The 21,002-nt window shown below is 46.1% G+C and overlaps 1 protein-coding gene across 2 annotated transcripts in view; it reads right to left on the reverse strand.

The window, feature by feature from the left end:
- The window catches only part of NOB1 (NIN1 (RPN12) binding protein 1 homolog), a 270,061-nt gene extending 249,059 nt beyond the window's left edge, over nucleotides 1–21,002 (reverse strand). Inside the window, exons 1-9 of one of the 2 annotated variants that reach the window (XM_053605270.1) lie at nucleotides 20,888–21,002; nucleotides 20,656–20,788; nucleotides 17,581–17,711; nucleotides 15,330–15,401; nucleotides 15,009–15,137; nucleotides 14,735–14,914; nucleotides 14,072–14,169; nucleotides 12,853–12,997; nucleotides 8,891–9,156 (exon numbers count right to left, since the gene is read on the reverse strand). In XM_053605270.1, the coding sequence (XP_053461245.1) occupies nucleotides 8,891–9,156; nucleotides 12,853–12,997; nucleotides 14,072–14,169; nucleotides 14,735–14,914; nucleotides 15,009–15,137; nucleotides 15,330–15,401; nucleotides 17,581–17,711; nucleotides 20,656–20,788; nucleotides 20,888–20,950 (1,217 nt within the window). In that variant the 5' untranslated portion in view covers nucleotides 20,951–21,002. Of the gene's footprint in view, nucleotides 1–8,578; nucleotides 9,157–12,852; nucleotides 12,998–14,071; nucleotides 14,170–14,734; nucleotides 14,915–15,008; nucleotides 15,138–15,329; nucleotides 15,402–17,580; nucleotides 17,712–20,655; nucleotides 20,789–20,887 lie in introns of those variants that run through there. The other variant, XM_053605279.1, reaches the window with a different exon arrangement.

The following is a 21,002-nucleotide window of genomic DNA, read 5'->3' on the forward strand; positions in this document are numbered from 1 at the left end:
TAAACATTTTTTTTTTTTTGCAGTTTTTAGCCAGGGTCGAGTTTGAACTCGCCACCTCTGGTATATGGGGCTGGTGCCCTACTCACTGAGCGATAGGCGCCCCCTGAAATAAATATTCTCTATAGTTCCCTGAAGTTGTTCTTGAAATCGTGTTAAATAGGTGTTAGAATCTGACCGAGTTTCTCCCTTTCTACTGTTAAACCCCAAATCAAGGATTTAGTTGCAGCCAAAGAATATCTATTATTTGTCGTATTTAATTAAAATAACTGTGGGCTGGGCGGCGCCTGTGGCTCAGTCGGTGGGGCGCCAGCCCCATATACCGAGGGTGGCGGGTTCAAGCCCGGCTCCGGCTGAACTGCAAACCGAAAAATAGCTGGGCGTTGTGGCGGGCGCCTGTAGTCTCGGCTGCTCGGGAGGCTGAGGCAAGAGAATCGCTTCAGCCCAGGAGTTGGAGGTTGCTGTGAGCTGTGTGACGCCACAGCACTCTATCGAGGGCGATAAAGTGAGACTCTGTCTCTACAAAAAAAAAAATAATAACTGTGGGCTAGAATTTTGGATTTTTGAAGTTTAAAGGTTATCCTTATGTTTAAATATATTTACAAAATATAAAACAATTTATTCCTATGCAGTAAACATTCCTGAATAGATGACATTTTGCGGGAGCCAGGCAGACTAGCATCTTTTTACCATACTTTTTTTTTTTTTTGTAGAGACAGAGTCTCACTTTATCACCCTGGGTAGAGTGCTGTAGCATCACAGCTCACAGCAATCTCCAACTCCTGGGATTAGGCGATTCTCTTGCCTCAGCCTCCCAAGTAGCTGGGACTACAGGCGCCCGCCACAATGCCCGGCTATTTTTTTTGCAGTTTGGCTGGGGCTGAGTTTGAACCCACCATCCTTGGTATATAGGGCCGGCACCCTGCCCACTGAGCCACAGGTGCCAACCCTTTTTACCATACTTTTATTAAACAAAATTTTCCTTTTTATAAAAAAAATTTTTCTCGGGCGGCGCCTGTGGCTCAGTGAGTGGGGCGCCGGCCCCATATGCCGAGGGTGGTGGGTTCAGGCCCAGCCCTGGCCAAACTGCAATAAAAAAAAAAAAAAATAGCCAGGCGTTATGGCGGGTGCCTGTAGTCCCAGCTGCCTGGGAGGCTGAGGCAAGAGAATCGCGTAAGCCCAAGAGTTAGAGGTTGCTGTGAGCCGCACGACGCCAACGGCACTCTACCCGAGGGCGGTACAGTGAGACTCTGTCTCTAAAAAAAAAAAAAAAAAATTTTTCTCTTCCTTTTTGTTATTTGTCCTCATGTCTGGGTCACACATAGGTCAGAGGGCTTGTATCTGCTTGTGTCCTTTGGTGGTAAGGCAAGCTGTGTCTCAGCATATGTAAAAGCAAAGCTCCTTCAGGTTTGCTTTTTTTTTTTGCAGTTTTTGGCCGGGGCTGGGTTTGAACCCACCACCTCCAGCATATGGGGCTGGTGCCCTACTCCTTTGAGCCACAGGTACCACCACCTTGGGTTTGCTTTTTAACTATATTGGCCTCATTCTAGTATAAGGTCTGCACCTTGGCAAGGAAGAGAAATAGATGGGTTGTCTGAAGGAATAGACTTAAATGAATGGCTTTGGGAACATGTGGATTGTTGATCTCTTATGATTATGGCTATTGTCACCAAAATCAGGGAGTTTCTGATTTCCTATGTTCCCAGAATACACTTGAGAGGGCACTTCATTCTTCTCATATTCTTTTTTTTCTTTTTTATGTGGCTGGGGTCGGGTTTGCACCCACCACCTCTGGCATATGGGGCTGGCCCCTACTCCTTGAGTTACAGGTGCTGTCCTCTTCTCATATTCTTTTTTTTTGTGTGTGTGTGTGTGTGTGGTTTTTGGCCGGGGCTGGGTTTGAACCCGCCACCTCTGGTGGCATATGGGACCAGCGCCCTACTCCTTGAGCCACAGGCACCACCCCTCTTCTCATATTCTTGATGATGTTCTGTGGGCCTCTTTTCCTTGTGGGCTCTTATTTTTTTTTCTTTCTAGAGACAGTCTCACTCTGTTGCCTTGGGTAGAGTCCTGTGACATCATAGCTCACAGCAACCTCAAACTCCTGATTTCCAGTGAGCCTCCTGCCTCAGCCTCCTGAGTAGCTGGGACTCTAAGTGCCTGCGGCAACTCCTGGCTAGTTTTTCTTTTTTTTTGTAGAGACAGAGTTTCACTTTATTGCCCTCGGTAGAGTGCCGTGGCGTCACACAGCTCACAGCAACCTCCAACTCCTGGGCTCAGGCGATTCTCCTGCCTCAGCCTCCCGAGTAGCTGGGACTACAGGCGCCCACCACAATGCCCGGCTACTTTTTTGTTGCAGTTTGGCCAGGGCTGGGTTTGAACCCGCCACCCTTGGTATATGGGGCCGGTGTCCTGCTCACTGAGCCACAGGCGCCGCCCTTGGCTAGTTTTTCTTAGTAGAGACAGGGTCTCACTCTTGCTCACTCACTCCTGAGCTCAAGCAGTCCTCTCTCCTTGGTTTCCCAGAGTGCTGGGATTACAGGCATGAGCCACTGTACCCAGCCAACAGCAGTGTTTTCAATTTTATCTCTTGACATTTCTCCCATGGAAATGAGGCATTTAATCCCCCTTCCCTTTAATATGGGTAGGATTTTGTACCTGCTTCAACTTGCAGAATGTAGCAGAAGTGATGCTGCTTGACTTCTGAGTCTAGGTCATATAAAATGCTAAGGACTTGGTCAGGACCTGTCACCATGTTGTGGGGATGCCCAAGCTGCAGAAGAAAAAAGAACAAAATAAAATGACATAAACACGCAAGCACTTACTGTAAGTGCCATGGTTGACGGCTCTGAGAAGTCAAAGGACCTGAAAATAAAAGATATTCCAAAACGTGAAACGAAAGGAAATGGAGTCCAGGTTGTGGGCAGGTACATCGGCTTTTATTCCCACCCGGGTGCGGGTGGGTTGAGTTCAGGAAGGAAGTCAGCCCGTGGGTTAAAGTCAACGGAAATTTAAAGGGTTGGAAGGGTAGGGGTTGGCACGTTCCCTTTTTCCTGGGTAAGATGTTCTGTTTGGGCGGGTCGATTCTATTTGGGTGGGTCCCTCCATTTGACTTTATCAGGCTCCAGCTAAGGTCTTGGTCTGCAGCCATCTATCAGCCAACAGACACTTAAGTGGATAAGTCTTCAGAAACAAATCTAGCCCCCTAGACTTCAGATACTCCAGCAAGGGCCTAGATGTTGTGGGGTTCGAACAGGCTGTCCCTACCATGCTCTGACCCAGAGTCTTGTGCATAACAGAAGGTTGTTTTACACTATTCTAAGATTTGGGGTAATATTTACACAACCATAATAACTAGAATAGGCAACAAATAAACATTGACAGGAAGAAGAAGGTGGTGGGGAGGAGATAGTTGGAGTTTGAGTGAGAGGACAGGTGGTTAGATCGATAATGCAGGAATTGGTAAACTACAACTCATGCCAAATCTAGTTCATCGCCCATTTTTATAAAGTTGTTCTTTTTCGTTTGTTTGTTTTTTAGAGATAGAGTCTAACTTTATTGCCCTCAGTAGAGTGCTATGGTGTCACAGCTCACAGCAACCTCCAACTACTGGGCTTAGGTGATTCTCTTGCCTCAGCCTCCCAATTAGGTGGGACTACAGGCACCCATCACACGCCTGGCTATTTTTTTGTTGCAGTTTGGCCAGGGCTGGGTTCGATCGCACCACCCTTGGTATATGGGGCCAGCGCCCTACCCACTGAGCCACAGACACCGCCCTTTTATAAAGTTTTATTAGAACACTTAAATAGCTTTGTCACTATGAGTCTTTCATTTACCTATTATCTGGAGTTGCCATTGTGCTACAGTGGCAGAGCTGTGACATCTACTATATGGTCCAGAAAGCTAAAAATATTAAATTTGGCTCCTTAGAGAAAAAAGTTTACCAACTCCTGATGTATGGTCTTGTAGAAAGATAGAGTTTGCTTCTCATTCTTTTTTTTTTTTTTTTTTTCTGTGACAAAGAGTCTCACTCTGACACCTGGGCTAGAGTGCCATGGCGTCATCATGGCTCACAATAACTTCCTGGGCTCAACGGATCTTGCCTTGGTTTTTCTATTTTTAGTAGAAATGGAGTCTCACTTTTGCTCAGGCTGGTCTCGAACTCCTGAGCTCAAGCGATCCACCTACCTCAGCCTCTAATAGTGCTATAATTACAGGCATGAGCCATTGTGCCTGGTTCTTGTTTTTGATTTTCTGGAGTTTCACTCTCTTGCCCCAGACTAGAGTCACAGTAACCTCACAGCAACCTCTGTGCCTACCTGACAGCAACTTCAAACTCCTGGGCTCAAGAATCCTTCTGCCTCAGCCTCCCTTGCTGGACCTGCTGAGTAGTCTGCCGCAATGCCTGGCTAGTTTTTCTGTTTTTAGTAGCGACAAGGTCTCACTCCTGCTCAGGTTGGTCTCAAACCCTTAAGCTCAAGGAATCCTCCTACCTCGGCCTCCCAGAGGGCTAGGGTTATAGGTGTGAGCCACCAGGCTTGGCCAAGTTTGGTTCTTATTCTGAATAAAAAGGAAAGCCTTTTTATTCAGGGTTTTTGTTTATTTTTATTTATTTATTTTTTTTGAGAGAGGAGTCACACTGCATTGCCCATGCTGGTCTTGAACTCTGGGCTTCACTGGAGCTTCCACTTCAGCCCCCTGAGCAGCTGGGCCCACAGTGCATACCATGCCTGGCTTGGAGGGTATTAAGCAGAGAAGTGACATACCTGCCTTATCTTTTAGAAGTACTCCTCACCCAGCTATTTGGGAGGCTGAGGCAAGAGAACCGCTTTAAGCCCAAGAGTTTGAGGTTCCCGTGAGCTGTGATGCCACAGCACTCTACCCAGGGCGACAGCTTGAGAATTACATCTCAAATAAATAAATAAATAAAAATAAAAGTATTCCTCAGAGCCTTTCCTATGGGAAGCAGAAAATAGGCATTCTCGTTAAGAGTTCAGATGTGGCCTGTCCTCCCTTGGAACGAGGGAGGGATATGTTCCAAAAAGTTTGGAATGCATTTTGTGGAAGCAGTACTACACTAATCCTTGGGGGGGAATGAACAGCTTCTGCACATTAACACTTAGGCTATTTCACAGTTGGCAGTGCCTTCCTGAAAGTTTATCTACTTCTCACTACTGTGCTGCGAAAAAGGTGTGATATTGCCTTTCTGCACAAGGGAAAAAAACGATCCTTAGAGAAGTTAAAGCACTTTCCCTGAGCTTATAGCTAGTTCAGGGGCCTGAATCCAGGCCTCTTTTTTCTTCCTCGCTGGACCCCCCCCGCCTCTTCTTGTGACTTATACAGTGTTCTGCTGTCATTCTGTAAATCATGAGAGTAAGAGATACAAGAAATAGCATTTAAATTTGTATTAAATGGCTCAGCGCCTGTGGCTCAAGCGGCGAAGGCACCAGCCACATACATCTGAGCTGACGGGTTCAAATCCAGCCCAGGCCCGCCAAACAACAATGACGGGTACAACCAAAAAATAGCTGGGCATTGTGGCAGGCGCCTCTGGTCCCAGCTACTTGGGAGGCGGAGGCAGGAGAATTGCTTGAGCCCAGGAGTTGGAGGTTGTTGTGAGCTGTGATGCAACAGCACTCTACCCAGGGTGACAGCTTGAGGCTCTGTCTCAAAATAAATAAATAAATAAATAAAATAAACAAATAAATAAATTTGTCTTAAATACTTGCACTTCAAGAAAACAAAATTCTTTATTTTTTGAGACAAAGTCTCACTTTGTTGCCCTCAGTAGAGTGCCATGCCATCGTAGCTCACAGCAATCTCAAACTCTTGGGCTCAAGTGATCCTCCTGAGTAGCTGGGACTATAGGCACCTGCCTCAACGTCCAGCTTATTTTTTCTATTTTTAGTAGAGATGGGGTCTCATTCTTGTTCAGAGTGCATTTGAACTCCTGAGCTCAATCTACCTGCCTCAGCCTCCCAGAGTAGTAGGATTATAGGCATGAGCCACCCCATCTGGTCTTAAAGAAAACAAATTTCATTAGAAATGGGAAAATTGCTTGAGCCCAAGAATTGGAGTTTGCTGTGACCTATGACACTGCAGTACTCTACTAAGGGTGACAAGTGAGACTGTCTAAAAAAAAAATAAAAAAGATAGAAATGGGTGGAAATCCAAAGTGTGGATTGCCTGAGCTCAGGAGTTCAAGACCAGCCTGAGCAAGAGCAAGACTCCCATCTCTAAAAAATAGCCAGGTGTTGTGACTGGCGCCTATAGTCCCAGCTACTTGGAGGCTGAGGCAAGAGACTCACTTTGAGTCCAAGAATTTGAGGTTGCTGAGCTGTGATGCCATGGCACTCTACCCAGGATGACAGACTCTTTCTCAAATGAATAAATAAAGTAGCTATTTTTATGATTTATCATTACATTTCTGGGAAAAAAATATACTTGGATTAAAAAAACCAGAAAGGGAAATAATGCTGTAGTTTTTGTTTTAAAATAGTAGTTAGGACTGCAGGATTAAAATGTCTTGGTATTTATAATTTTTTGAGATAGAGTCTTGTCTGTTGCCCCCACTGGAGTGCAGTGGCATCTTAACTCACTGTCAGCTCAACCTCAAACTCCTGGGTTCAAGTGACTCAGCCTCCCAAGTAGCTGGGACTACAGGTACACACCACTTTGCCTGGCTGACTGGTTGATTTTTCTATTTTTTATAGAGACAGGGTCTTGCTCTATGCTCACGCTGGTCTTGAACTCCTTGGCTTAAGGGATCTTTCTACCTCGGCCTCCCAAAGCGCTAGGATTACGGGGAGCTACCATGCCTGGCTTAAAATTTGTTAGTACTTTTTTTTTTTTTTGCAGTTTTTGGCCAGGGCTGGGTTTGAACTCGCCACCTCTGGCATATGGGGACAGTGCCCAACTCCTTTGAGCCACAGGTGCTGCCCAATTTCTTAGTACTTTAAGATGATTTAGTAAGTTGCTTTTTAAACCATACAATTGTCATAACTTATATTACATGTGGGTTGTTGGCCAAACCCTGAAAACTTGTAAAGTTTTTTGTCTCATGAATGGAACAGAACTGGGTGAAATGGGAAACAAATCAAAGATGACATGAGAAATATAGCAGTTAATTGAAATGCACTACCCTTTGTCCTTCTCTGCTATATTGGGACTGGAAAGGTTACCCTGATAGTATTTCTATCCCTTCCGTTTTGCCACTGGATGCAGAAGAGCACTCAGGAAAATCCTTAATGTACAGCTGGATTCAGCCACAGTTCCGCAAGTGACCTGTCAGGGACAGTGGCCACCAACTTTCCCATTCCTTCCCTGGGGGATAGGAACATCTATAAGAGCATGTAGCTTCTCTACCGACCTTAATCCAAGAGTTTTTGATGTTTCTGAAAAAATCAAAACCTGAAATGTTTTGTTTCTGAATTTGAAGCAAACTAAGTGAAACGGTTAAGACTTGAAACCAAGAATTTTTTCTCTTGCCCCCTACCTTTCCTAACATAGAGGGCGCGTGGACACGTCCCAGGCTGTGCCCCCTTTGGGAGTAGGAAGTGAGTACTCAGCTCTCCTGGAGTACCCTGGGCTCTAGTGGGAGTCAGCCTAACAAGCAGTTTCACAAAGACGAGGCTGGGAGGAACAGTGTACAGCCTTTCTGCCATCCCCACTGGCACATTTGTCACTTAAAAGCACACATGAACTAAGTTAAAATCTGGGCCTGGTCACTCACAAGCTATCACCTTGGGCAAGTCATTTAACCTGTAGCTCAGGACTTCTGGCAATAACAGCAGCTATGCCCTGTTCCCACATTCTATAGATTAAATGGACGGTGTATTGTGTGTATCATGCTTAGCTCTTCCCAAAAGAGGACTAGGCAGCTGGAAAAAGATTAAGAAAGATCTCTATGGACTGATAAAGGAGGGACTCCCAGTGCCAATTATGCATCAGATGGTATTAATGCAGTGAAGTTAGATTTCCTGAATTTGGTAGTTGTGCCTGGCTATGTCAAAAAACATCCTTTCCCGGGCGGTGCCTGTGGCTCAGTGAGTAGGGCGCAGGCCCCATATGCCGAGGGTGGCAGGTTCAAATCCAGCCCCGGCCAAACTGCAACAAAAAAATAGCCGGGCGTTGTGGCAGGCGCCTGTAGTCCCAGCTGCCCGGGAGGCTGAGGCAAGAGAATCGCGTAAGCCCAAGAGTTAGAGGTTGCTGTGAGCCGTGTGATGCCATGGCACTCTACCCGAGGGCGGTACAGTGAGACTCTGTCTCTACAAAAAAAAAAAGAAAAAACATCCTTTCCCTAGACTTGTACTTTGTGTGCAGAAAGAGAGAAAGCAGATGATGCCAATATTGGGAATTTAGGTGAAAGACTATGGGAAGTCACTACACTAAACTGTATTAATGACAGAAATAATTTTTCATAAAAGATTTAAAAAAAGAGAAATCAACAGTTCTTAGTTTTATTGTAGCATACTTATTGTATTTTCTGCCAAAAAGATGAATCTAAATGCTGGAGCCTTTGGCAAATAGCTCAAGTGTTAGCCTTCAAATTACCTAAGAAGCAAAAGTTTGGACAAATGCAGAAGCTTGCCACCACATTTATTAGAAAAATACCATCACTTGGAAATTCATTTCTTTAAAGGTTGAAGATTTACTCCAGGGCACTGTTCTGTTTTCATCAAATTACCCTTCACCTGGCCAGAGTCACAGCTCGCTGGATGCTCACAGGCTAAGGGATGGCCCAGTGTCACCACCAATCCAACCGGTAGCACTGAAGCCAGCCTCGTCTTTCCACCAGATGGTTCTGGAGACAACACAGCTGGGAAACGAGACCCCAGACCTCCTCAGCAGCCAGGACAGCAGTCAGGTTTGTCTGCGGGAGCTTGCACCTCACCTTTTCTTCACAAACTTCTTTCTGGAAGCATTGGGATTTAAGCGTCTCCTCCCAGCTCCCAAAGTGCTGTCCCGGACTTGCAGGGTAGCTGACCGGCTGGAGATGTCATTCTCTGCGAAGGGAGAAACCCCTGCTGTGTAGTCAGGGGCAAATACGTTGGTTTTCTGCCTGGCCTTGCGGGAGAGTCGCAGCTGAGGGAAGCGCTGATCCTCAGTCAGATGGGGGTTGATAGCGTATTTGCCCCCTTTGGGAGTAGGAAGTGAGTACTGCAAAGAGAAGGAAAGGCCTTTAGAAGAAGGATCCACAGTCAGCACACCGCAACAATGGACAGTAACTTCCTGCCTCCTGCAGGCTTAGTCCTCACCTGACTCACAGATGAGAAACCAACACAGTATTGACCTTCAGCTGAGGACAAACAAGAATGAAGTAGACACAGAATTCTAATAAGTGGGTAATGTTTTCAAATGATATGGGTTAGCAATTCTGAAACAACATATATTTTAGGGTTGAGCAAGTAACCATTATGATAAATGGTGTTAAGAGTGTCAGGAACGTATGAAGAGGGAGGGCTAAGTTGCGCTCGGCTGCCAGGCATAACCTCATCATTTTTAACATAGGTAGAGAGATACAAAATATTCAAGTGTGTTTTTACACACGTGTATATATTCTACCTCTGTCCATTGAGGGCCAAGAAGGAATCACACTCCAGGATAACAAACATCATCCTGTGCTCACATTTTTGCCTCTAAAAAAACATTCTCCATAAAAAAGAACAAAAGGCCGGTGCGGTGGCTTACACCTATAATCCTAGCACTCTGGGAGGCTGAGGCAGGTTGTAGACCAGCCTAAGCAAGTGTAAGACCCCGTCTCTAAAAAAACAGCGGGGCGTTGTGGTGGGCACCTGTAGTTCCAGCTACTCAGGAGGCTGAGGCAGGAAGATCACTTGAGCCCAAGAGTTTGAGGTTGCTGTGAGATATGATGCGGCCATGGCCAGCACTCTACCCAGGGTGACAGACTAATACTCTGTCTCAAACAAACAAACAAACAAAAAAAAACCAACAGTAATAGCTCAGCATGGTGGCTCATGCCTATAATCCTATAATCCTACCACTCTGGGAAGCCCAGGCAGAGTTTGAGACCAGCCTGAGCAAGAGCAAGACCCTATTTCAAAAAATAAAAGAAAAGGGTAGGGCAGCGCCTGTGGCTCAAAGGGGTAGGGCGCTGGTCCCATATGCCGGAGGTGGCGGGTTCAAACCCAGCCCGGCCAAAAACCACAAAAAAAAGAAAAGGGTGGTGCCTGTGGCTCAAAGGAGTAGGGCACTGGCCCCATATGCCGAAGGTGGCGGGTTCAAACCCAGCCCCGGCCAAAAACTGCAAAAAGAAAAAAAAAGGGTAGTAAGGGATCATAGCCTACATAACTAAAAATCCATGAGATCACATTCATATAAATAAGTAAAAGGGAACAAAAGCAAAGTTCCTCTTTACACTATGCCAGGGAATAAACACAGAAGGAATGATAGAACTAGCCAGCCATCACTATAAAAATGAATTCGGGCAACTTTAAAGTGCTGTGAAAGAATATATAGTTTTGGACGGTGCCTGTGGCTCAATGAGCAGGGCGCCAGCTCCATATACCAAGGGTGGCGGGTTCAAACCCAACCCCGGCCAAACTGTAACAAAAAAATAGCTGGGCGTTGTGGCGGTCGCCTGTAGTCCCAGTTACTCGGGAGGCTGAGGCAGGAGAACTGCCTAAGCCCAGGAGTTGGAGGTTGCTGTGAGCTGTGTGATGCCACGGCACTCTACCGAGGGCAATAAAGTGAAACTCTGTCTCTACAAAAAAAAAAAAAAAAAAAAGAAAGAATATATAGTTTCAAGTATCTTTCCATGAAGTATTAATTAAAAATAACTTTATAGGGTGGTGCCTGTGGCTCAGTGAGTAGGGCGCTGGCCCCATATGCCGAAGGTGGCGGGTTCAAACCCAGCCCCGGCCAAACTGCAAAAAACAGCCGGGCATTGTGGCAGGCGCCTGTAGTCCCAGCTGCTCGGGAGGCTGAGGCAAGAGAATCGTGTAAGCCCAAGAGTTAGAGGTTGCTGTGAGCCATGTTACACCACGGCACTCTACCTGAGGGCGGTACAGTGAGACTCTGTCTCTACAAAAAAAAAAAATAAAAAAAAAATTAAAAAAAAAAAAATAACTTTATAGTGGATAAATCTGCCAGAAGCCACCTGAACCAAGTAAAGTTATTCTCATTAGTATATTGGACAGGTAATTAATGTGTACCCTCTGATATGACCCACTGATAATAACACAGCATCAGGCCAGGCAAGGTGTTTCACGCCTGTAATCCCAGCACCCTGGGAGGCCAAGGCGGGTGGATTGTCTGAGCTCAGGCGTTCAAGACCAGCCTGAGTAACAGACCCCATCTCTACTAAAAATAGAAAAACTAGCCTGGTGTTGTGGTGGTCGCCTGTAGTCCTAGCTACTTGGGAAGGTGAGGCAAGAGGGTCGCTTGAGCTGAAGAGTTTGAGGTTGCTGTGAGCTGTGATGCTGCGGCAATCTACCCAGGGTGACAGAGTGAGACTCTGTCTCAGGGAAAAAAAAATACGTAAGCCTGCAAAATAATCTAATAATGAACAAATATCAGATACCCCCAAACTGAAGGACCATCTACAGAATAGGCTTGTACTCAACTTTAAAAAGACTGAAGAGACATGACAGCTGCAAAGTGTGATCGATCCTAGACTGGATCCCAGGTCCCCAAATTCCGTTCTTTTCCAAGAAAGGACATTTCAGAACACATGCAAAGTCTGAACATGGGTGTATAGATTAGATAGTATTACAGCAGTGTTGTTTTTTCTTTGAGACAGTCTCTATTACCCCAGGTAGAGTGCCATGGCATCACAGGTCACAGCAACCTCATTCTTGTGCTCAAGCAATCTTCTTGCATCAGCCTCCCAAGTAGCTGGGACTACAGGTGCCAGTCCACCACAATGCCTGGCTATCTTTAGAGGCAGTGTCTTGCACTGGCTCAAGCTGGTCTTGAACTTTGGAGCTTGGGCGATCCACATGTCTTGGTCTCCCAGAGTGCTAGGTATAAGCCACTGCACCCAGCCTCTGGCATTGTTGACTTTTGGTAATTGTAACGTGGTTACCTAAAAGTCCCTCATAGGGCAAAGGTAAATTATGTGTACAATTTCCTCCCAAAAGGTTCAGAGAAAAAAAATGTGAATATATATATATATACACTTTCTCTCTCTCTCTCTCTCTCTCTATATATATATATATATAGAGAGAGAGAGAGAGAGAAAGGAATGTGATGTAAGATTAACATTGGGAAAGCCAGGTAAAGAGTAAAATGAATTCTTTGTACTATTTTTTGCAATTTTTCCCTAAACTGAAAATTATTTCAATATACAGTTTAAAAAAACTCTTCTCGGGGCGGCACCTGTGGCTCAAGGAGTAGGGTGCTGGTCCCATATGCCGGAGGTGGCGGGTTCAAACCCAGCCCCGGCCAAAAAAAAAAAACAAAACTCTTCTCATGCATTCATGGCTCATGTGCTGCCTGGGAAAACCAGCGCCACTCACACAGCCCCTTAATCCTCCTCCCTCTATTCCTTGAAACAAATCCCCAAATACCCAGCCCAGCCTTTTCCGGCTGAGCACTCACACACTCCTTCCCTTCCAGGGATCCTGCGCAGATGGAACCTCCACCATATTTCAAATGTTATCCCCCTCATGCCACCCCACATGTGGCTTTTTAGCATTTTACTGCCACCAGTGATTGCTTATTTCTCCTTGGATCATGAAGAGTTTCTTTCTCCTTTACTGTACTGTCCCCCATCTGCCTTGTACCTAGTCACCAGCTTTCAAGACTGCATCTTACAGCTGTGACTACATTTTTTGTCCTCTCTGTTCGTATGCATTCTAGTGGTGTCTGGGGACCGGGAGACATGCTGCTCACCCGGAGGCCTCGAGGATTCAGCACTTTGGGGTTTCGGGAAAAGTGCATATGCAGGGTGCCATCATCGCTGACCGTCACTGATACTTTCTTTAGAGTCTTGTTCCCACAATGTGAACAGAACACTCGGCTCATGTCAGATGTTGTCCTGGGAGACACAAAAGGAGGTGCTACATGTCGACACCACTGGTAGGAACCCCCCTCCCTAGAGCACAATGTGAGCCTCAGGCCTCAGAGAAGAAAAGGACAAGAAACACCCATCAACGTGCTGCTGCGTTTCTCGGAGGGGGGAGGTAACCCAAGGAGCAAATAAGAAAAGGGAGAATGAGCGGGATGTTGTACTAACAGCTGAGTAGTAGTCGGCATTCTACAAGTTTAACATCACAGCAGTCTGGGCCAGGCCCAGCGACCCACACCTGTAATGCCAACTCTTTGGGTCACAGAAATGGGCGGATTGTGGGAGCTCAGCAGTTTGAGACCAGCCTGAGCCATAGCGAGACCTGGTCTCTACAAAATAGCCGGGCGTTGTGGCGGGTGCCTATAGTCCTAGCTACTCTGGAGGCTGAGGCAAAAGAATCACTTGAGCCCAAGAATTTGAGGTTGCTGTGAGCTATCACGCCACAACACTCTACTGAGGGGGACAAAGTGAGACTGTATCCAAAAAAACAAATCTCCGCACCTGGAGTTTACTTTCATTTTTTGGTGAATGAAGTTTTTTAGACTAGTGAAACTCTGTCTTGAGAAATAAATAAAAAAAAGAATGAGAGATGAGAGTTCTTCGTTCCAGAACCTACATCCTTAACCCACTGAAATAAGTTGGAAGGTTCTAGGCAACTCTGCCCTGGGGTGTAGGCATCGTGTGGGCCGCACCGGAGTGATGATGTGGGACAGTACATACATATAAGCAGGGCTCACTTTTTTTTTTTTCTTTTTTTTTTTGAGACATAGTCTCAAGGTGTTGCCCTGGGTAGAGAGCCGTGGTGTCACATCTCACAGCAACCTCCACTTCTTGGGCTCAAGGGGCCTTCTGGCCTCAGTTTTTCTATTTTAGACACAGGGGTCTCGATTTTGTGATTCGCCTGCCTCGACCTCCCAGAGTGCTAGGATCACAGGCATGAGCCACTGTGCCCGGCTTAGGGCTCCCTTTCAAGAAGCCTATAGAAAGGATAGGAAAAGAAGTGTCCAACAGAGGGGCCCTGGGTCCAGACTGTCTGCTACGCACCTAAAGCAGCCGTGGCAGCGCAGGATGTAGCTGCGGGCCTCACGGATCAGCAGGCCGCTCACCGCCAGTACGTGTAGCCCCATCTGCAGCAGGACATTCTGCAACCAACAAGTTATAGAGGTGAACTAAGTCCTCTTTTAATATTAATTCTGTAATCACAGGGGAACTTCATAAACCCTGGTTTGGCCCATAATCCTTGGCTTTTGCTAAAGTAAGTCAGCTCAAGATGCTTCTTAAGACCTGTCACAAGGACCCAGGTTCCTTTCCACTCCTAAGCCCTAGGGCTTATGCCCATCATCTTACAAGGCCTGTCATTAGCAATCTCTCTCGACAGAAACATTTATTTTATCATAGGTTCAGGGATGCGAACATAATCATTTTTGGGCTGGAAACCATCTCTGATATCTCCAAGTACCTAGCTGAGCACAGCTCATTAACTATCCTGAAATAAAGTATTGACAGACCATGAAGAGTAAACATTAAATACTTAATATAGCATGCAAGCAAAACTGAAAATTACCAAAGAGCATGGATAGTTTCTGAAAGCAGGAAAAGCAGCATTACACCATAGCAGCTCTGTACACACCCTGTGTCTCTGTAGGACCCCAGCCAATGTTGCTTGTGACACAAAGCTCAGGGCCAGTCCCTGCCTGCCCCACCCACCTGCATGGCAAAGTCTGTAGTCACACAGCCGACGCGCACGTCCTTTGGGATGTCGCACTGCTCCATCTCCTGCTGGATCTGCTTGATGTTGCTGGGGGTTATCCACCCACCCCCATCATCATCACTGTCTTCCCCTTTCCTCTCTTCCTCCTCACTTGGAATGTCCTCACCTCTGTCAATCTGAAACACCAAAAGAATTTAGACTCCCCGCCCACAGGAGCAGTTGGAGAGAGAAGCTATGGCGCCACCGTCAGGTCAGAAGTTGGAGCCTTACCAGAAGCTCCTGGAGTTCATGATCAATATTAGGCAGCGGGTTTCTCCAGAACATGAAGGAACTGAATTCTAGGTTCTCGGGCTCACCAGCTGGGAGTCCTTTTTCTACTGTATTTTTTTGGGGGTTAGGCTGAGATAAAAAATAATAATAATAATAATAATAATAAAAACCTGCAAACTGAGAGGGTTACAAATGAAATCACCTGGGACACGGAAGTCAAGACAAGACAGGGCTGGACAACCTGTGACATTCATCTAGGTAAATCTGGTGTGACATACAGCAGAGAAGAGCATGAAGAGCCTGGCTCGTCTAAGGAATTACCTCGGAGGGCAGATGGAAACCAGTAATGTGCAGAGGAGTTTCTGGGTGTTGAATTGATGAGGTCACTTTAGCCTTAAAAAAAAAAAAAGGTTCTGAGCAAGGAAATCCAGTTTGAAATTTCAGCATGGAAGGGTAATTTGAAAAATAAAAAACATTTTCTCTTGGGCGGCACCTGTGGCTCAAGGAGTAGGGCGCCGGTCCCATATGCCGGAGGTGGCGGGTTCAAACCCAGCCCCGGCCAAAAACCACAAAAAAAAAAAAAAAAAAACAAAACATTTTCTCTCTGGTTACTGAAATCAAAGATGTCCAATGTTCAGACAAATTAGATGATATGAACATTATTATCTGTAAAACTTGGAAGTATTTTTAGTTATATTGTTATGATAAATGCCAAGAAGCAGAACTGTGAGGTCAAAAGATGTGCCATTTTAAAGCTTTTGATACAAACTCACTCTTGCCAAAAAGGCTTAAGTAAAGTGCAATGTTAGAAATCATGCCTTGTGCGGCGCCTGTGGCTCAGTGAGTAGGGCGCCGGCCCCATATGCCGAGGGTGGCGGGTTCAGACCCAGCCCCAGCCAAACTGCAACCAAAAAATAGCCGGGCGTTGTGGCGGGCGCCTGTAATCCCAGCTGCTCGGGAGGCTGAGGCAAGAGAATCGCTTAAGCCCAGGAGTTGGAGGTTGCTGTGAGCTGTGTGACGCCACGGCACTCTACCCGAGGGCGGTACAGTGAGACTCTGTCTCTACAAAAAAAGAAATCATGCCTTGTGCCAGGGCACAGGGGCTCACTCCTGTAATCCTAGCACTCTGGGAGGGTGAGGTGGGTGGATGCTGGAGCTCAGGAGTTCCAGACCAACCTGAGCAAGAGCAAGACCTCGTCTCTACTAAAAACAGAAAAACTAGCTGGGTGTTGTGGTGTGTACCTATAGTCCCAGCTAGTTGGGAGGCTGAAGCAAAAGGTTCACTTGAACCCAAGAGGTTGCTGTGAGCTATGACGCCATAGCACTCTACCCAGGACTAGAAAGAGACTTTAGTCTCTCAAAAGGAAAAAAAAAAAAGAGGGCGGCGCCTGTGGCTCAGTGAGTAGGGCGCCGGCCCCATATGCCGAGGGTGGCGGGTTCAAACCCAGCCCTGGCCAAACTGCAACAAAAAAAAAATAGCTGGGCATTGTGGCAAGCGCCTGTAGTCCCAGCTGCTCGGGAGGCTGAGGCAAGAGAATTGCGTAAGCCCAAGAGTTAGAGGTTGCTGTGAGCAGTGTGAAGCCACGGCACTGTACCTGAGGGCAGTACAGTGAGACTCTGTCTCTACAAAAAAAAAAAAAAAAAGAAGAAAGAAAGAAAGAAAATCATGCCTTGATAGGTGCCAAATGGAAAACTAACTACCAGGTACCCTCAGTTTAGATAGTCACAGAGTCAGAGATTACATAAAAGTATTAACTATTCCATTTACTATGACAGGCAATGCCTATACTTTAGGATTTTATACTTTTTGGATTATAGGACTCTAAACCTGCTTGAGAACAAGTGAGGGTAGTTCTACTTGGTACAGGAAACAGGAATGTGAGCCCACCACCCACCATAATTTTGATGACTTTAGGCAATTGAGATCAAGTAATTCTTTCTTAACGCTATTTGAAATGATGTTTTTTTTTGTTTTTTTTTTTTGAGACAGAATCTCACTCCATTGCCCTGGTTAGAATGCTTGACATCAATCAGAGCTCTCAGCAACCTCAGTCTCCTGGCTCAAGTGATCCCCTTGTTTCACCTTCATGAATAGCTGGGACTACAGGTGCCCACCGCAATGCAGGACTAGTTTTTCTACTTTTAGTAGAGATGGGATCTAGCTCTTGCTCAGGCTGGTCTTAAACTCCTGAGCTCAAGCAATCCACCTGCCTCGGCCTCCCAAGAGTGCCAGGATTACTGGTGTGAGCCACTGGCCCTGGCCCCAAAAAAACTCTTAATAAAAACCACATAAAACATCTGGGAAATGGGAACACTAGATACGAGATGATATTAGAGATTACGATTAATTATGGATAAGTGTGATAATGGCTTTAAGGTTACTTTTTTAAAGCATTCTCATCGGGGCTGTGGGTATGCACAGATGCAAACAGACCAGCTATGACATGGTAAGAGCAGAAGTGCAACGATGGAGATTACTGGGTTCATCATCATTCTATCTCCTCTACTTTTGTATATTGGACAGTTCTCATAATAAGGTTACAAAAAAAAAAAAAAAACCCTCTTTACTTACCTTTTCTGGTTCTTGTTTTAGGTGAGACACCCCAACAAACTCTGCTTCCAACTGGTAGGTGAGTGCCAGCACTTGGATATCTGTGGCAGAGAGACTGGGATAGTCTCCAGTCTTCTTTGAAAACTCGGTCACTGTAAAGAAAGGATTCGACCTCGGTTAGAGGCAAAAAGCCATATGACCTCCCTAAAGTATCAAAGAATTTAGAAAAGATCAACATCCCATGAAAAACCTTAACACTTTCATCCATTTTCTGACCTTTCTACTCACAGTTGAGAAATGCATATTCCCCACCACAAAGATTCATGCCAGAAAGTGCACAGGAAGGAGCAAAGTTAATAAGTCACTGAAAGGTAGCACAAAACTTGCACATGGTGAGAGCTCCTTATTATAGACCTTTTAAACCTCCTTATTAAACTCCTATTAAACCTCCTTTAGAGCTAGAAGCCCTATTCTCTTCTAGCTCTAAAATTCTTTGATTCTAAGTATAACAACATAGATTAATAGGATGGATTCCAAAATGGAATGCAAAGTTAATTCAACCAATATAGGTTGAGTACCCTATATCCAAAATGCTTGGGACCAGGTATGTTTCAGATTTCAGGTATTTTTAGATTTTGAAATATTTATATATGCTTTTCATATATAGCCTGAAGTTAAATTTAACATCTTAAAAAAAAAGATCAGGTCTGCATGGCGCCCGTAGCTCAGTGGGTAGGGCGCCGGCTACAAACACTGAGGCTGGCAGGCTCGAACCCGGCCTGGGCCTGCTAAACAACAATGACAACAGCAACAAAAAATAGCCAGGTGTTGTGGTGGGTGCCTGTAGTCCCAGGTACTTGGGAGGCTGAGGGAAGGGAATTGCTTAAGCCCAAGAGTTTGAGGTTGCTGGGAGTTATGATGTCACCATGGCACTCTACCCAGGACCACAGCTTGAGATTGTCCAAAAAAAAAAAAAATAAATAAATAACAAGTCTTATGTTGCCCAGGCTGGCCTTGAACTCCTGGACTCTGGTGATCGTCCTGCCACAGTCTGCCAAGGGGCTGGGCCTAAAGGCACATACCTCTGTGCCTGGCTAAGGAGTTGTTCCAAAGGTAATTTTATACAACAATTTTAATAATTTTCACACACAAAGTTGAGGTTAAAAAAATTTCGGGTAGGGCGCTGGCCCATATACCAAGGGTGGCAGGTTCAAACCTGGCCCCGGCCAAACCGCAACAAAAAAATAGCCTGGCGTGGCGGGGGCCTGCAGTCCCAGCTGCTCAGGAGACTGAGGCAAGAGAATCGTGTAAGCCCAGGAGTTGGAGGTTGCTGTGAGCTGTGACACCACTGCACTCTACCAAGGGTGATAAAGTGAAACTCTGTCTCTACAAAAAAAAAAAAAAAAATCAGCTTTAGAAGCATTTGGATTTAGAATTTTTGGAACACAGATGCTAGACCTCTAATTGTAGTCAATGAAGATATAAAAATAGTGAGACATTTGTAACAAAGAGCAATTTTTTAGAAACACATCTATAATTTATACAGTAAATACCAGCTGTTACTATTGTGATTCTCCTAAGACATGGCCAATAAACGCTTAAAATTTCCCAACATGGCGGCGCCTGTGGCTCAAGGAGTAGGGCGCCGGTCCCGTATGCCGGAGGTGGCGGGTTCAAACCTAGCCCCGGCCAAAAACCAAAAAAACAAATTTCCCAACATTAACATAAAGAAGTTTTCTGCTACACTGGTACAATAAACAGTTAAGTACACTGCTCCCATTTCCTAAAAAACAGACATGAGTCAGCAGCAGCCACAATGTATTGTGCACTTACTGTGTGGTACACAGTATGTTAAAAGCTTTATACGTTAATTCATTTTATCCTCTGCCAAACCCTATTAGTGTTTCCTCAAAAAGATTAAGTAAGTAATTTGGCAAAAATTACATGGCTAATACGTTGGTGGAGAAAGCCATAGAAGTCAGCGAGTAACCTCTAAAACGCTTCAAATCATTGAGTGCCTTTCCTGAGAATCATCACCTTGATCTCTCCCTAACAAGAAAACAGCGCTGGGGTGGCACCTGTGGCTCAGTGACTAGGGCGCTGGCCCCATATAACGAGGGTGGCGGGTTCAAACCTGGCCCTGGCCAAACTGCAACAAAAAAATAGCCAGGCGTTGTGGCGGGCGCCTGTAGTCCCAGCTACTAGGAAGGGAGGCCAGAGAATCACCCAAGCCCAAGAGCTAGAGGTTGCTGTGAGCTGTGACCCCACAGCACTCTACCGAGTGTGACAAAATGAGACTCTGTCTCTAAAAAAAAAAAAACAGCGCCGACTCCTGACTCCTAAGTCAAGAGATAATTGTTTAGTTTTCTTCCAGACTGAATACAAGACCTATAAAAGCATCCCTTTTTGAGCTGAGGCTGACCTCTGTATCCAAATCAGACACCACCTTCATCTACGGAAAACAGATAGACAAGAGTAGTAAAAGATTTGGCTTCGTCTACTTTAAATCAAAACAAATTTAGCACTAAACACGATGCTGAATTACATATTCCTCGATTAATGTTCACAGCAAACACAGAGGGAGATGGTATTACTACTCCCATTTTTCAATAATGCACCTAGGGTCGGCGCCTGTGGCTCAAGCGGCTAAGGCGCCAGCCACACACACCTGAGCTGGCGGGTTCGAATCCAGCCCAGGCCCTCCAAACAACAATGACGGCCGCAACCAAAAATAGCCGGGCATTGTGGTGGGCGCCTGTAGTCCCAGTTACTTGGGAGGCGGAGACAGGAGAATCACTTAAGCCCAGTAGTTGGAGGTTGCTGTGAGCTGTGATGCAACGGCACTCTACCCAGGGTGACAGCTTGAGGCTCTGTCTCAAAAAAAAAAAAAAAATAATAATAATAATGCACCCAGGGGCAGTTAGCTAGTCACTGACAAGGCTTGGCTGACTCCAGAACCAGGAGGCCTTCCTCCCACCACGATCCCCCAACAGCGCCGTCTCTACCAAAGGCTCCGCTGAAACTGCCAGACCCGAGCGGGTCACACGTGGGCGCCGGGCCCAGCTTCCTCGTCAACGCCGCAACAGAGGCACTCACCTAGCCGCACGTACTCCGGGAAGGGCTCCTTGAACCTCAGCTCGTAAGGCAGGACCGCAAGCCGCCTGCGCGTGGCTTTATCCCGAATCTCGCTGACCACCTCCCGGATGGTGTAGATGTTTTTCCCGATGTCCTGCAGAGAGATCGGCCCAGCTCACACACGCCCGATTCACACTCTCCCTCAAGTGCCTCCAGCCCAGAACGAGCTCCTCTGGGTTAAGTCTCCCTGTACCTGTAGAGGCGCGTCCCGCAGGAAAGCCCCGGCGTCCGCCACAACGTGATCCACCGGCGCCATCTTGCTTAGATGACCAGGGAACGCGCACGCGCACGGAACTTGCACCGCCCCT

The sequence above is a fragment of the Nycticebus coucang genome, chromosome 2, assembly GCF_027406575.1.
Source record: "Nycticebus coucang isolate mNycCou1 chromosome 2, mNycCou1.pri, whole genome shotgun sequence".
Lineage (NCBI taxonomy): Eukaryota > Metazoa > Chordata > Mammalia > Primates > Lorisidae > Nycticebus > Nycticebus coucang.